The sequence below is a fragment of the Oncorhynchus nerka genome, linkage group LG17 (assembly GCF_034236695.1).
Source record: "Oncorhynchus nerka isolate Pitt River linkage group LG17, Oner_Uvic_2.0, whole genome shotgun sequence".
Classification (NCBI taxonomy): domain Eukaryota; kingdom Metazoa; phylum Chordata; class Actinopteri; order Salmoniformes; family Salmonidae; genus Oncorhynchus; species Oncorhynchus nerka.
The window spans coordinates 41591106-41604290 of record NC_088412.1 but is presented as its reverse complement, the minus strand read 5'-3'; the positions used below and the strand labels follow the sequence as shown (position 1 = coordinate 41604290).

General features: G+C 43.3%; 1 protein-coding gene across 2 annotated transcripts; it reads left to right on the top strand.

Moving 5' to 3' along the window:
* The first annotated feature begins 925 nt into the window (after nucleotides 1-925).
* LOC115145266 (ceramide synthase-like) lies at nucleotides 926-12446 on the top strand. 2 transcript variants are annotated; one of them, XM_065003176.1, is made up of 6 exons: nucleotides 940-2099; nucleotides 3816-4460; nucleotides 4704-4787; nucleotides 8290-8515; nucleotides 8927-9022; nucleotides 9597-12446. In XM_065003176.1, the coding sequence occupies exons 2-6, from the start codon at nucleotides 4336-4338 to the stop codon at nucleotides 9708-9710; spliced, it is 645 nt and encodes a 214-aa protein (XP_064859248.1). In that variant the 5' UTR covers nucleotides 940-2099; nucleotides 3816-4335; the 3' UTR covers nucleotides 9711-12446. The 2 variants fall into 2 exon arrangements, with proteins under 2 accessions (XP_064859247.1, XP_064859248.1); XM_065003175.1 differs by lacking the exon at nucleotides 9597-12446 and having other exon boundaries at nucleotides 926-2099; nucleotides 8927-9590.
* Nucleotides 12447-13185: the final 739 nt, after the last annotated feature.

The window sequence follows — 13185 nt, the reverse complement described above, 5'->3', positions numbered from 1 at the left end:
ACAATGTTTGATTTTTTGGTTGTATACTTTTTCTTGTGTTCAGAAAGTTTTGTTTATGTTCTCTTTCTATATGGCGATACTTCAACCTGTTCAATTTCAACATGTCTGATAACTCTGGTTATTATGCCTATTGCATTATATCCTATATATGTTACTGAGATATAGTCCGTTTACTGAAAGATAGACACTTGTCAAATGTATAAAGTGTTACCCAATTTATCACATTATTGTACAGGTTATCAGGTTGCCTGCAGAGGTGCACATTAGATTGCTTCTATATGTTCTATCCATGTGCTAAACATCTTAATTTCCAAGATCCAAAGTGTTTACATTTACATTACATTTAAGTCATTTAGCAGACGCTCTTATCCAGAGCGACTTACAAAATTGGTGCGTTCACTTTAAGACATCCAGTGGAACAGCCACTTTACAATAGTGCATCTAAATCTTTTAAGAGGGGGGGGGGGGTGAGAAGGATTACTTTATCCTATCCTAGGTATTCCTGAAAGAGGTGGGGTTTCAGGTGTCTCCGGAAGGTGGTGATTGACTCCGCTGTCCTGGCGTCGTGAGGGAGTTTGTTCCACCATTGGGGGGCCAGAGCAGCGAACAGTTTTGACTGGGCTGCGCGGGAACTGTACTTCCTCAGTGGTAGAGAGGCGAGCAGGCCAGAGGTGGATGAACGCAGTGCCCTTGTTTGGGTGTAGGGCCTGATCAGAGCCTGGAGGTACTGAGGTGCCGTTCCCCTCACAGCTCCGTAGGCAAGCACCATGGTCTTGTAGCGGATGCGAGCTTCAACTGGAAGCCAGTGGAGAGAGCGGAGGAGCGGGGTGACGTGAGAGAACTTGGGAAGGTTGAACACCAGACGGGCTGCGGCGTTCTGGATGAGTTGTAGGGGTTTAATGGCACAGGCAGGGAGCCCAGCCAACAGCGAGTTGCAGTAATCCAGACGGGAGATGACAAGTGCCTGGATTAGGACCTGCGCTGCTTCCTGTGTGAGGCAGGGTCGTACTCTGCGGATGTTGTAGAGCATGAACCTACAAGAACGGGCCACCGCCTTGATGTTAGTTGAGAACGACAGGGTGTTGTCCAGGATCACGCCAAGGTTCTTAGCGCTCTGGGAGGAGGACACAATGGAGTTAGAGCTGTAGGCCTACAGACCTAATTAAGGGTAGTTTAGCGGACCCCACTGTTTGTGGAACTTTTACAATCTTTCTGACTTTATTTGAGCATAGATGCGTTCATTCTCAAAATAGTCAAATTAATAATTCAACCAACGGTTTGTCATCTTGTTTGATGTCTTGTCAAACGAAGGAGTTTTTTCCTAGCCAGCTTTATCTGAAAATTACTTCTGGTAGGCTATTAAAGTCCGTTGCCCTTGAAAAAAAAAAAAAAAGACTTTATCCATGGACAGCAGTAGGCTGTCACAGCACGGCGAGTCCTAGGAGTCATAGCTTACCATACCCGGGAGCAAGGGGGAGGCGACTGGCTATGTAACCGGCTTAATAGCTACACTTTATCCACAGCGGGACTGCATCATGCATACACTAGGATTTTTTTTCTAGACTAATGTTTGCTGAAATTAGTTCTACGTCCACGGATCCAGTGCGACAGGTCATCAAATAATAAACAGCTGAAGACTTCACAGCGAATGTGTCGGGCAAGCAATAAGGTCGGTCGATATGGCATAACTGTTCAGATGTCAGTAGGCTAGTACGGCGGCCAAACGGGAGAAGAGCTGTGCCCTCGCAATATAAATCAAAACACTCGAGAGAGCCATCGACTTCAGAATCATTTTGCCGCTCAGAAATACAATTACTGAAGCAACGATCCGAAGGCAAACACGTCGGAGAGGGAGTCATTCTGATTCGGACCAAGACGGGAACCACAAGGCAGAAGCGGGGAGAACACACACATCAATTTGTCTTGCTTGACGCACGTTCTGATTTCTTGCAGATATCCAGAACACGGAATAAGGCAACAAAACACAATAATAATGTGGAACAATTCTCGACGTGTGGGCTACAACCAGGACCCAACACACTGATCTCCCCTTGATCCGACCGACCGGGCCGCAGAACGGGACGCCGCACCACCCAAATGTAAATTTAGCCTATCCATCTATTTTTTTTACTCTCCCTTTATTACCCCAACACCCAACTCTTCTTCGTTCTCACCATCCTGCTCCGAGGTTAGGCAAGAAACTCAATATGTCTGTAATAAATGTTGTCTGTCGCAAACAGTCACGCTTTAGTTTATACAGGCCTGAATAATCTGTCACCCTTAGCAAGCATGCATGCATTGTCTGTAAAAACTGAAAGCAGACTAGACTATGTATCCCTTTGCGTGTGTTCATACTAGGCAAACCGCGTGCACAACACTACCTGTTACAAGCGTCAATCACTCTTGTGCATGAAACGGCTCCAGGTACAAATGTATTGAATGCAAATATAAGCGAGCTCGCAGTCACACTCAAATAGTTACATTGATTTGTCCAGTTTGTAGTCTACACTGGATTACAGTAGACAACCGTGGCTAGCAGTCAAACATATGACAAAGGTTAGCCCATGCAGATTTGGAGCCGTTCCAAGACAGGCACAAGTCTGCCATTTTCAAAATAATGTGTTGAGTTGACTTAATGGGTCCTGATAACTGCTATTTAGTGCAACAGACTTGTCCCGTTTATTTTTGTAATAGAGGAGGACCGTGTTTACTTAGGTTACTTACTCGCATTGCGTATTTTGATAATTGAGTCTGAGCCACGTTGTTGCACGGGCTTGCCAGCTAGGTTTTGAGTGAAATGAGCCTGTGTTTTCTACCAAGTTAGCGATATAGCAACGTCAAGATATGCTTAGCATCATAGGGTGACGGGGTTATGGAGGGGACTATTTTTATTATTATTATTAATATCCCACCCTGAAAATCGCTGATAGCCTACAGTCCGGAGGTGTAGCCTATGTACTGCTGTGCTGACCAAAAAAAATCAGCTAGCCAAGATAAATCTGAAAGTATTTATATTATGTCCAGATAGGCCTTTATCCCGTCAATCAAAACCACATGCATGTGTTTGTTGGTTATGGGATGAACCTGTTGTTTTATTGTGATGGTGCATCACCTAACCGCTATTGTCCAACATAGCCTAGGATGGAACAATAGGCCCCGCCCCAATAACACCCTCCTCCACCCCACCCCTCATACCCCTCATCATATCCCATCTGTACTGTAGGTACTCCTCTTTGTCAACTGTCACCCAATCTCCCCTCTCTCTCTCTGTCTCACTAATTCCCTCTCTCCCAGCTGCACTCTGTCTAAATCTCCTGCTTTTCTAATCCCTTTCTAAATCTATTTTCAGCCACCTTTCTCTCTCCACCTATTCATCCTGTCTCTCTGGTCCCACTGAGTACATGCATTTACCTAGAGAGCAATGACAGTGGAAAACCTCAAATTAATTCATTCCCCACCGGAGTCATGTAGCACAAGTGGTACAGCCAGCGATACATGACGCCTACAGTGTAGTCAATGGATTTGTCAGCATTTGTGAGATTAGAGTGTAGTGTAGGGGCTGTCTACACACAAGGTAATTGCTTGAGTGGATACGATTTTGATCATGTTTTAAAAGGCTGCATGATGACACTGAATAAATGTGACATTCGTTGAAACTATATGATGACAGTTGAACAGTTTTGCGTGCATATAACTATTTTATTGTACATTTACTGAACTCTTAATCAAGGTGTGTGAAATAGATTTGATTTTTTTTCTTTCTCTTTGTCCCCCCGTCTTCTGTTTGTTGTCTCTCTGTCTGTCTTTTTGTGTAGACCCAGAAGCCACCAGGCCTCTGCTGGTTATGAGCAGGGGGTTGGGAGGGAGGTGTGGGGAGTTAACAAACATACCACCCACAGCTTTATCGTAGCCCTCTCTTTCCTGATCTATTTCATTAACATTGACCGTAACCACTAGCAAGTCCATTTTCATTCCCCAAATAGCCCCAAAACTAGCCTACTAATAACAAATACAGCATTTGACTACATACTGCATTAGCATAACACTAGCATAGCATTACTACTAGCATAACATAACTAGGATAACATTACTAAAATTCCTTACTAGTGTTCTATTGACAGTACTTACACGCTGCCGCGCATTCTAATGATATACCTTCAAACATCCAGCAGCAAATGATAATTGGAAACTGCTACCATAGCTTTGAGAGTACCCTGCATAGATCAGTCATTCAACCTTTCCCACTTGTCAAGTGGTTTGAGGGCAGTGGTGAAGTACCTGTTGAGACACACACACACACACACATTCATTGACACACACACACACTCAGGGACCATGCTGAGCAGCCTGGCTTCTGGCTCCATCTTCTTCCCGGGCCTGTTCCTGCTGTCTAAGAGATGCCTGAAACACACCCCTGGCCTGGCTCTGAGCGAGGGAGATGCCACCATCGTGTCTGCCAGGTACACACACACACACACACTTACAAGTCAGACACACACACACACACACAAGTCAGATGAGTCAATGTGAGGACTATGCAGACCTATCATACATTTATCTTATGCTATTCTGCTTTGCTTGACATTTTATACTATTCTGCTATGGTTTATAATGTTGAATGTCAATGCTTTTTTTTCCTATGGAGTTATGGGTATAAATATGTCAATTGAAATCCCACTCTCTGCCCTCTCTCTCCCCACTAGGCTGGTGTCATCCATCCAAGCCATCATGGCTTCCTTAGCTGGCTACATCATCGCATCCTCCTGTGAGGACGTCATCGAGGATCAGTAAGTACAGATTAATGATAATGCAGTAGTAGTTGCTGTAAAGTTTTGTGTGTGTGTGTGTTTGCAGGCACCTGCACAGATAGGCTCTATATGTGCAGAGCACATGCCTCTGTTCTTCCAGCCTCTAAAGTGCCCTTTGTTTTGGGTATACAGTTTTTGTCATTGTTGTTCTGAACCCACTGCCCGCAAGTCGTCGTTAAATATGTGAAATGTAATTAGCCATTAAGACGTGGCCATCTATTGCTTTTATGTAACTAAATAATCAGTCATAATTGCTCAACAAGTCATTAACCGCAGTTACAAATGTTTTTTTGTTTGAGCACATGCCCCTTAAGTCGTGTGTGTGACTGTGTGTGTGTGACTGTGTGTGTGTGTGTGACTGTGTGTCGAAGGAGGTGTGACGTCTAAAAATGATTTGGGTTCTTAACTACACAGCACATTTTCCAGCGTTAAATCAACACTAGCTAGGTTCGCATCCAATTGGCGACAGATTTTCATGCGCATATTCTAAAATCTGCATAAAGAAAATCTGCATATTTTCCCACCAGCGGTGGGTTCCCACTAAATGGCCTCATTGCAGATAAAAGTCAGTGTGTGATGACGTAGTGCACACAATGTGCTTTTTCACTAAATTTTTCATGTAGTGAATAAAAGTCTAAAGTTCAATGTTTTTCCATTGCATTTTAAACTCTATGGATAGTTTTGTCACAAACTACTCTGGTCTTGGCATGTGCCCTCTAGCCAACAGCTTGCGGCTACAGTGGGGGTAGGCTAGTCTACATGATGAGATTATTATTGATAATAAATATAATAAGTATTTTTATTTGTCAAACGGTGTCATGTCACCAGAATAAGACCCAGGATATTTATTGGAAAGGAGCATCAAAATCACCATGCACTTTCACCACCCTGTGAAATGAATCTTTAATTTATTTAATCTGAATCTTAATTAACTGCATGGTTTCCCCGAGTCATAGTGGGAGGACCGCACACCATATCATCTCGTGACTCCAAGTTTACTATGCTATGATGGTTATTATATAAATTTTTGCGCATAAAGGCGTTTCCACCACTATTTCTCTCACAATTAATTTGACCAACACAAAAAAAATCACAAATTATCTGTTGGCATTTATAAAATTGTACCTAAACTACCTATTTCCATCACAGCTATCGTGATTTTTAAAATTTTATATGGTATGAATTAACCCGCCAAAAACAACTAATTGAAAGCCACACCCCCACTAAGCCACTCCTCCAATATAATTAGACAATTAATTTGTCTTGCTTTTTCGAGTAAATTGTAGAGTTACCACCCATGACTGTATTTGTTGGTGACAGAAACATCATTGTTGAATTCGTTCATTTTCAGCCCTGTGGACTTCACCAAATGACTTCCTACTGTAGACAAATGTTATCATTAAAATTCATCTCTTTTAGGGCAATACATTTAATATATCATAAGGCCTTAGTTTGATGGCCAAGTTTTACCCTACCACAGTGATGTTAGAAACCTCCTAGTTTACAGGCCACATCAGGCCCGCAAGTCACATTCTGCTGGCTTGCAAAGTGATGTAGGATTCTTATTGGAATTCAGCCAGTTAGGATATCCAACAGTTGGATTTTTTATTCACCCGCATCTGCATTCAGAATGACTGTTAGGGTTAGTAACATTGTGAGTAGACCACCTAAAGCAGGGGTTCCCAAACTTTTTTGGTCCGTGACCCCATTTTGTTATAAAAAATGTTTCGTAACCCCACCATGTAAAAAAGTGACGTAATCAACGAACAATGTTTTTACTTTTTTAATTGGCACTATGACAGCATGTCAAACATTGTTTTAGACTGATTTGTAATACTATTTCAGTCAGAAGTATGGTTTGAAATACATCAGAAAGGATTTGGGAAGTTCAGGATTTAGGAAAACAACAGGCAATAATTGTGTATGTTTTTCTGTGTAGAAAAGAACCACAATTGATCATGTCATGTTTTTTTTTCTGATTTACTGCCTGGTCCTGTCCACTCTGTTCTGAGGGAAACAGAAGACACGTGTGTTTCTGAAAGTCTTAATGTTTTCATTAATATTTTGTGGCTTCTAATGTTTAGAAGTTAGAGCAACATTTCTTGGAAGAAAACGGAAACTTACAGCCACATTTAGTGGCTACCGGAGGTCACTCACGTAACCCCTGTTCTATGAACCAAGCGCACATTTTGTCCCCCCCAGAGTTTCTTTCGTGACCTAAACCATTTTCAACTGGAACAACCATTTCAGTAAATGGTGCAATAAATCTAATTGGATTAGTTTAGAAGAATGTATGTTATTTATCTTTGTGTAGCATGAGATTAATCAGTCAATGTAGATGCAAAAATACAGATATTAAAAAACAATCCTAAAAAGGTTTACATGGTAGTAGAGCATGCTGGGAAATCTGATAATGATGGGTGTGGTTTTGATGGGAATGTTTTACTCTCCACAGAGTAAAACTGACACAATCACACTCTCACACTCAACACTTGTTATTAACCCCCACATTGGGGCTATTTTACACCACTGAGTGTTAATTTCACTCTTACAGAGTTAATTTAACTCCTGAATCAACACTAGAAATGTGACATTGAAAAATCAACACAAGTTAACACTGGCCAATTTGCTGTGTATGTTTAACTTTCGATCCAAATAAAGTATTCAAGTGTGTGCGTAATAATCTGTCATTCTCTCCCTGTTCACCTTGTCCCTGTTAACCTAATTAGTATTTCAACCCAATTAACCTCTATTTGTCCCAAAGCCAGCAGCACTATTTTAGTATCTGTAATGCAGTCACACAGAAGCCAGAAACCTAGACTGCAGCATGCTGCTATGGAACTGTAGGAGCAGCTACTCAAACTTGTCTCCACTGGTTTTACAACTGCAACTTTGTTAACAGTGGACTATATAAAATACACACTGAAAGTGGAAGGTTTGTTTTTGGTTGAAAGAAGAGAGGAAGAATGGAAGATACTTTAGATTAGTGAGATGCTGTGAGTCAGACACTGGTGTCCTAAGATAACTCGCAATGTGACACAGCTGCACCTCTTCCCCCTCGTCTTTCCATCAATTAGGAGGTGGGGGAGAAAAAGGGAGAGGAAAAAAGGAGAGAGGGGGGGGGGGAGATACTGCCAGTCACCTCCCTCTCCCTTGCCCTCATTTGCCAGTCAAAGTAGGGAGGCGCTCGCGTGAGTGCCGGTTCATTTGAATACCAAATCACGTACCTGTCCAAATCACGCACGTGCCCCAGAGCAGTGCATCCTGGCCAGTCACTTAACCCCCTGACGTCTAGGCTAGAGCCTCACATACAGGATGCATCGCACTGAAACAGGCAATAGGTAGTCACATAGGCAGCTACAGTGTACACGTTGGCACACATTGTTACATAGAACTTAAACTATTACACCTTCTCTTTCTCGCTCTCTCCTTTCTCACTTTCTGTCCCCACCCCACCCCTTCTTGCGCCACACCTCTCCAGACACTGGCTTACCAGTACCTACATCCTGTTTGCGGTGCCCTACTTTGTGTACGACATCTACGCCATGTTCCTGTGCTACTGGCACAAGCTGCAGGTTAAAGGGCACGAGGAGGAGGGCGGCAGGCCAAAGCCAATGGGCTCGGAAGTGGCCAGCTACCTGCGCAGAGAGTTCCTCATGGTGCTGCACCACGTCGTCATGGTGACCATCTGCTTCCCCGTCTCCGTGGTAACTATCGCTGTAACTAGGGTGGCTCTAGCGGACTATTTTATTAGTCTACCGTGCCACGGTCTGTCTTATATCTAAAGGGTGGGGGGAGCAAATGATAAACATGTACACACACACACACACTAACCCTTTAAGTCTTGTCAGATAGAGATGATCTGATGGTGATTTGGTTTCTGATCCCTAAAATTGTTCCTAACTGGCTGCCGTCTGCAGACTAGACTCTCCTGCTCCAACCCCCATCTGCCTCCTGTTGCTACTGGCAGCCAATGTTAACATCCCTTCTATGGACATGTGCTTTTAAGGGGAGATGAGGTGTGCTTGTTTGTGAGCTTTTCTTTCAATGGTCTGTCTATATACTTTATCAGCCATATCATGGCCCTCCATCTCATCTCTCTCTCCTCTCTCTCTTAGTTCTGGAGGCAGGGAAAGGGCGATTACTTCCAGGGTGTCATGTTTATGGCTGAACTCAGCACTCCATCCGTCTGCCTGGGGAAAATCCTCATCCGGGTAATACTCACTCCTCTCTCCACCTGCTTTCTCTCTCTCTCCACCTGCTTTCTCTCTCTCTCTCCACCTGCTTTCTCTCTCTCTCTCCACCTGCTTTCTCTCTCTCTCTCCACCTGCTTTCTCTCTCTCTCTCCACCTGCTTTCTCTCTCTCTCTCCACCTGCTTTCTCTCTCTCTCTCCACCTGCTTTCTCTCTCTCTCTCCACCTGCTTTCTCTCTCCACCTGCTTTCTCTCTCCACCTGCTTTCTCTCTCCACCTGCTTTCTCTCTCCACCTGCTTTCTCTCTCTCTCTCCACCTGCTTTCTCTCGCTCTACTCCTGCTTTCTCTCTCTTCTCCTCTTCTTCCTTCCTACCTTCCTTCCTCAGTCTCTTACTCTCCGTGCAGCAGTCTAAGACCTCAAGTCTTTCTGATTCTGAAGTGCTCACTTACCAGCGTTCATGTTAACATTCTTGTCTCCTGTGATTTATGGGTTAACATTTACCCAAGCTCTCTTTCTCGGGTCCTTCACCCTGCTCTCGTTTTCCCCCTTCCCCTGGCTCCTGCCCTCTCTCTATCTCTCTTTGTCCCCCTCAGTACAAGAAGCAGCACACTCTTCTTCATAAAGTGAATGGCGCTCTCATGCTGGTCACTTTCTTCGTCTGTCGAGTTCTGCTCTTCCCCTACCTCTACTACGCCTACAGCAGGTAACATACTGACCACTGTCTGCCTGTCTCTGTCTCTCTTTCTGCCTGTCTGTAGGTCTCTGTCTAGCTGTGTCTTTCTGTCTGTGCGCTTGTCTGTCTGTCCCCAACTTCATCTATGCGTATTGTTTTTTTATCTCGCGTTCTTAAGATCTACGATGGTAGGTTACAAGTTTAAGTTTGTAGGCTTCTGTCCTAGCTACTTAGCTAGCAGATAATATCATTCATATATATAAGCAATATCTTTCTCATTGTCTGATTGAAAATATCTTGCTTGCTTGTATGTAGCTATCTAGCCACTAAGCACCATGTCACCATTTTGTTTTGTTACCTAGTTCTATCAACCTTGATTTCACATGTGGAAAATCACACATAAAAACATGTGTTTTTGGGACATGATTCGTTATATTTCACACAGTGCTTGTAACATAGTGTTTACAACTTACAAATTTGACACTTTGACATACTCGGTGTTCAAAATATTAGGAACACCTTCCTAATATTAAGTTGCCCCCCTTTTTGTCCTCAGAACAGACTAAATTTGTTGGGGCATGGACTCTACAAGGTGTCAAGCGTTCTACAGGGATGCTGCTCCATGTTGACTCCAATGCTTCCCACTGTTGTCAAGTTGGCTGGATGTCCTTTGGGTGGTGGATCATTCTTGATACACACGGGAAAATGTTATGCGTGAAAAATCCAGCAGCATTGCAGTTCTTGACACACTCAAACCGGTGTACTTGGTACCTAATATCATACCTTGTTCAAAGGCACTTAAATATTTGTTCTTGCCCATTCACCCTCTGAATGGCAGACACACACAGTGCCGTCGGACGGGCCAGTTCTATGTCTCAATTGTCTCAAGGCTTAAAAATCCTTCTTTAACCTGTCTCCTCCCCTTCATCTACAGTAAGTGAAGTGGATTTAACAAGTGACATCAATAAGAGATCATAGCTTTCACCTGGATTCCCCCTGGTCAGTCTGTCATGGAAAGAACAGGTGTTCCTTCTGTTTTGTACACCCGGTGTACAGGACTACATTGTGTATGTTTATTGATACAGTAATTATTATTCAACGTGTCCTAACCTGGGATTTGAACTCACAACCTCTTGGTTCACAACATTCCAATCTTTCTGCTACGTCATTACGTCGGTGTCAATAACTGATTTCACTTGTATTTCTACACTTGGGACATCAAAGTGGATCTCAGATTTGCTAAAAAATACACTAAAGAAAAGCTATTTATCATTGTTATTCAGGAATAACATAAAAACTGAATAATATTCCCCACCAACATTAGACAACTATACAGAAAATCCCCAAATTACTGATATAAGTAAATTAAATCAATGATGAGAGAATAGCCAGATTAAATGATAACTAAAATAGCAGTGCAGATGGCACTCTAGCTAAGTGCAGAGATGTTGGCATGAAGGATCGAGAGACAGACGCAGGAATGCGCAGTAGGGTTTTTTATTAATCACAAATTACGGATGGGCCTTTTGCCACTGCCGAAGTTGCGGCGGACGGAGCATTCCCACTGTCTCCCTTAATGGAAGATTATTCTGTCACGTTGGTATGAAGAGTTTCGGGAGACAGGCGCAGGATTGCGTAATAAGGGTTTTTATTAAGCCCAAATTACTGTGTGCCGTGTAAAGGCACAGGGACGAAGACCAAACAAACACGTAACAAAACACAGGGTAAAAACCCAAAACAAAAGAGCGAGGAATACCTAGAATAAATTACACACTCGCACAATTATTAACACATGGGACGAGACCCGTAATCTTCTGCGCAATCCACAAGGGCACGAAAGCCCAAAACACACAGCACAGGTACTCACACGCACCAACGGACATTGTAACAATAATCGACTGCCCAATGGAACCAAAGGGCACACATATATAAATACAATCAGAGGGAATAGGGGCCAGGTGTGTGTAATGAAAGTTCCGGAGGGATCCGTGATGGTTTGGGACAATCTGGGACCATCCCATGACGTCGTGACGACTGGTAAAACAAATGCCTTATAAACACCTTAACATGATCCCTTACGGAAAAACAACTTGAATTTCACGTGATCTTATGTGAAGTTAATGTGATTATGTGACATGTAAAGGAACATGTGATAACATTAAATTATGTATTTTACAACATGTGGGCACTTGAAAACATGATCTTGTGAAATAAATGGGACACATGGGGATACAAATCTGAAACTACACGTGACAACACGTCAGCACATGTGAAATCATGATCTCATGTGAAGTGTTCCAAAAACATGTTTGCAAATGATTTCACATGTGAATTGATCCAAAAACACGTTTTGACATGTGAAATGTTATGTGTAGTTGCATGTTATCACAACTTAACATAAAAGGACGTGATCACAATGTGAAATTCTTGTTTTTTTCCATAAGGGAAGCATTCTTCCTTGATTGTTTGTAATTAAATCAGATTGTTCAGTTTAAAGTCATTAGCCATAAACCAAAATCCTTGACAATAGCTAGCTTGAGACAAGGTGTCTTGTTTTAGAATGTGTTCAAATGAACAAGTTTGCTCTAAGTAAGTTTTAAAAAATCTGGGTAAGCTTGTTAGCTAGCAACATTAAACAAACATTAACCCTCATTTCCCCCCTACGCCTCACATCCTCCTCCTCGTGTTGCAGGTATGCCTCCATCCCCCTCTACACAGTGCCCCTTGTGGCTCCCTGGCAGTGCAACGTGGGGGCCTTCTGCCTGATGGCCCCACAGGTCTACTGGTTCACCCTCATCTGCAGGGGTGCCTTCCGCCTCTTCACCGGGGCCTCACGCTCCCGACCCCCGGCCACCCTCAACAAGCCTGATAGGGGATGCTGCCCCGGCCAGGGAGCCCCATTACCTCCCCCGGCCAACGGCTACAGTCCCGTCCCCCACAAGGCAGACAGAGAGACCGACACACACTGAGAAAGAAAAGAAAGCGGGAGGGAAAGATGGAGAGGAAGAAGGATCACTGTGGGGACCGGGCCAGCCAGACCAGGCCGGGAAGACTGAGGTCTGTCAAGGGAATCTATTGTACTGTATTGCAATGACACTATAACCTAGGAAAGAGAAGAGAGGGAGAGAGAAATTGTTTCTAATCCTCTACCACTCCTTCCCTCCTTCTATTGCTCCTTTAGTTACATGGACCTCTGGAAGAAGAGAGAGGCAGATTGAAAGAGGAGAGGGTAAAGAAAGAAAGAAATGAATAAGGGAGAGAGCGAAGTATAGACAGGAGAAAGACTTGGCAAGTATTTAAATATTACGTGTCTGTACACACTGATTTCAAACTGAATGGGGGAAAATGAATGGATTGAAAAGCAAAAGGATGATCGGGTGAGAGAACACATTGAAGAGCAATAGTGATAGAGGGAGGCAGAGAAGAATAGACTAAGCATGAGCTGAGTTTGACTGAGTTAAAGGGATAGATAAAAAAAAGTATTCTTCTCTTGAAAGAGAAATGCAACT

Excerpts from the sequence above, each read along its gene's own strand:
- LOC115145266 (XM_065003175.1), top strand. The coding sequence starts at position 4,336 with ATGCTGAGCAGCCTGGCTTCTGGCTCCATCTTCTTCCCGGGCCTGTTC. Across the intron at positions 4,461-4,703 it reads GCCACCATCGTGTCTGCCAG|GCTGGTGTCATCCATCCAAG; the intron begins GTACACACACAC and ends TCTCCCCACTAG. Across the intron at positions 8,516-8,926 it reads TCTGCTTCCCCGTCTCCGTG|TTCTGGAGGCAGGGAAAGGG; the intron begins GTAACTATCGCT and ends TCTCTCTCTTAG.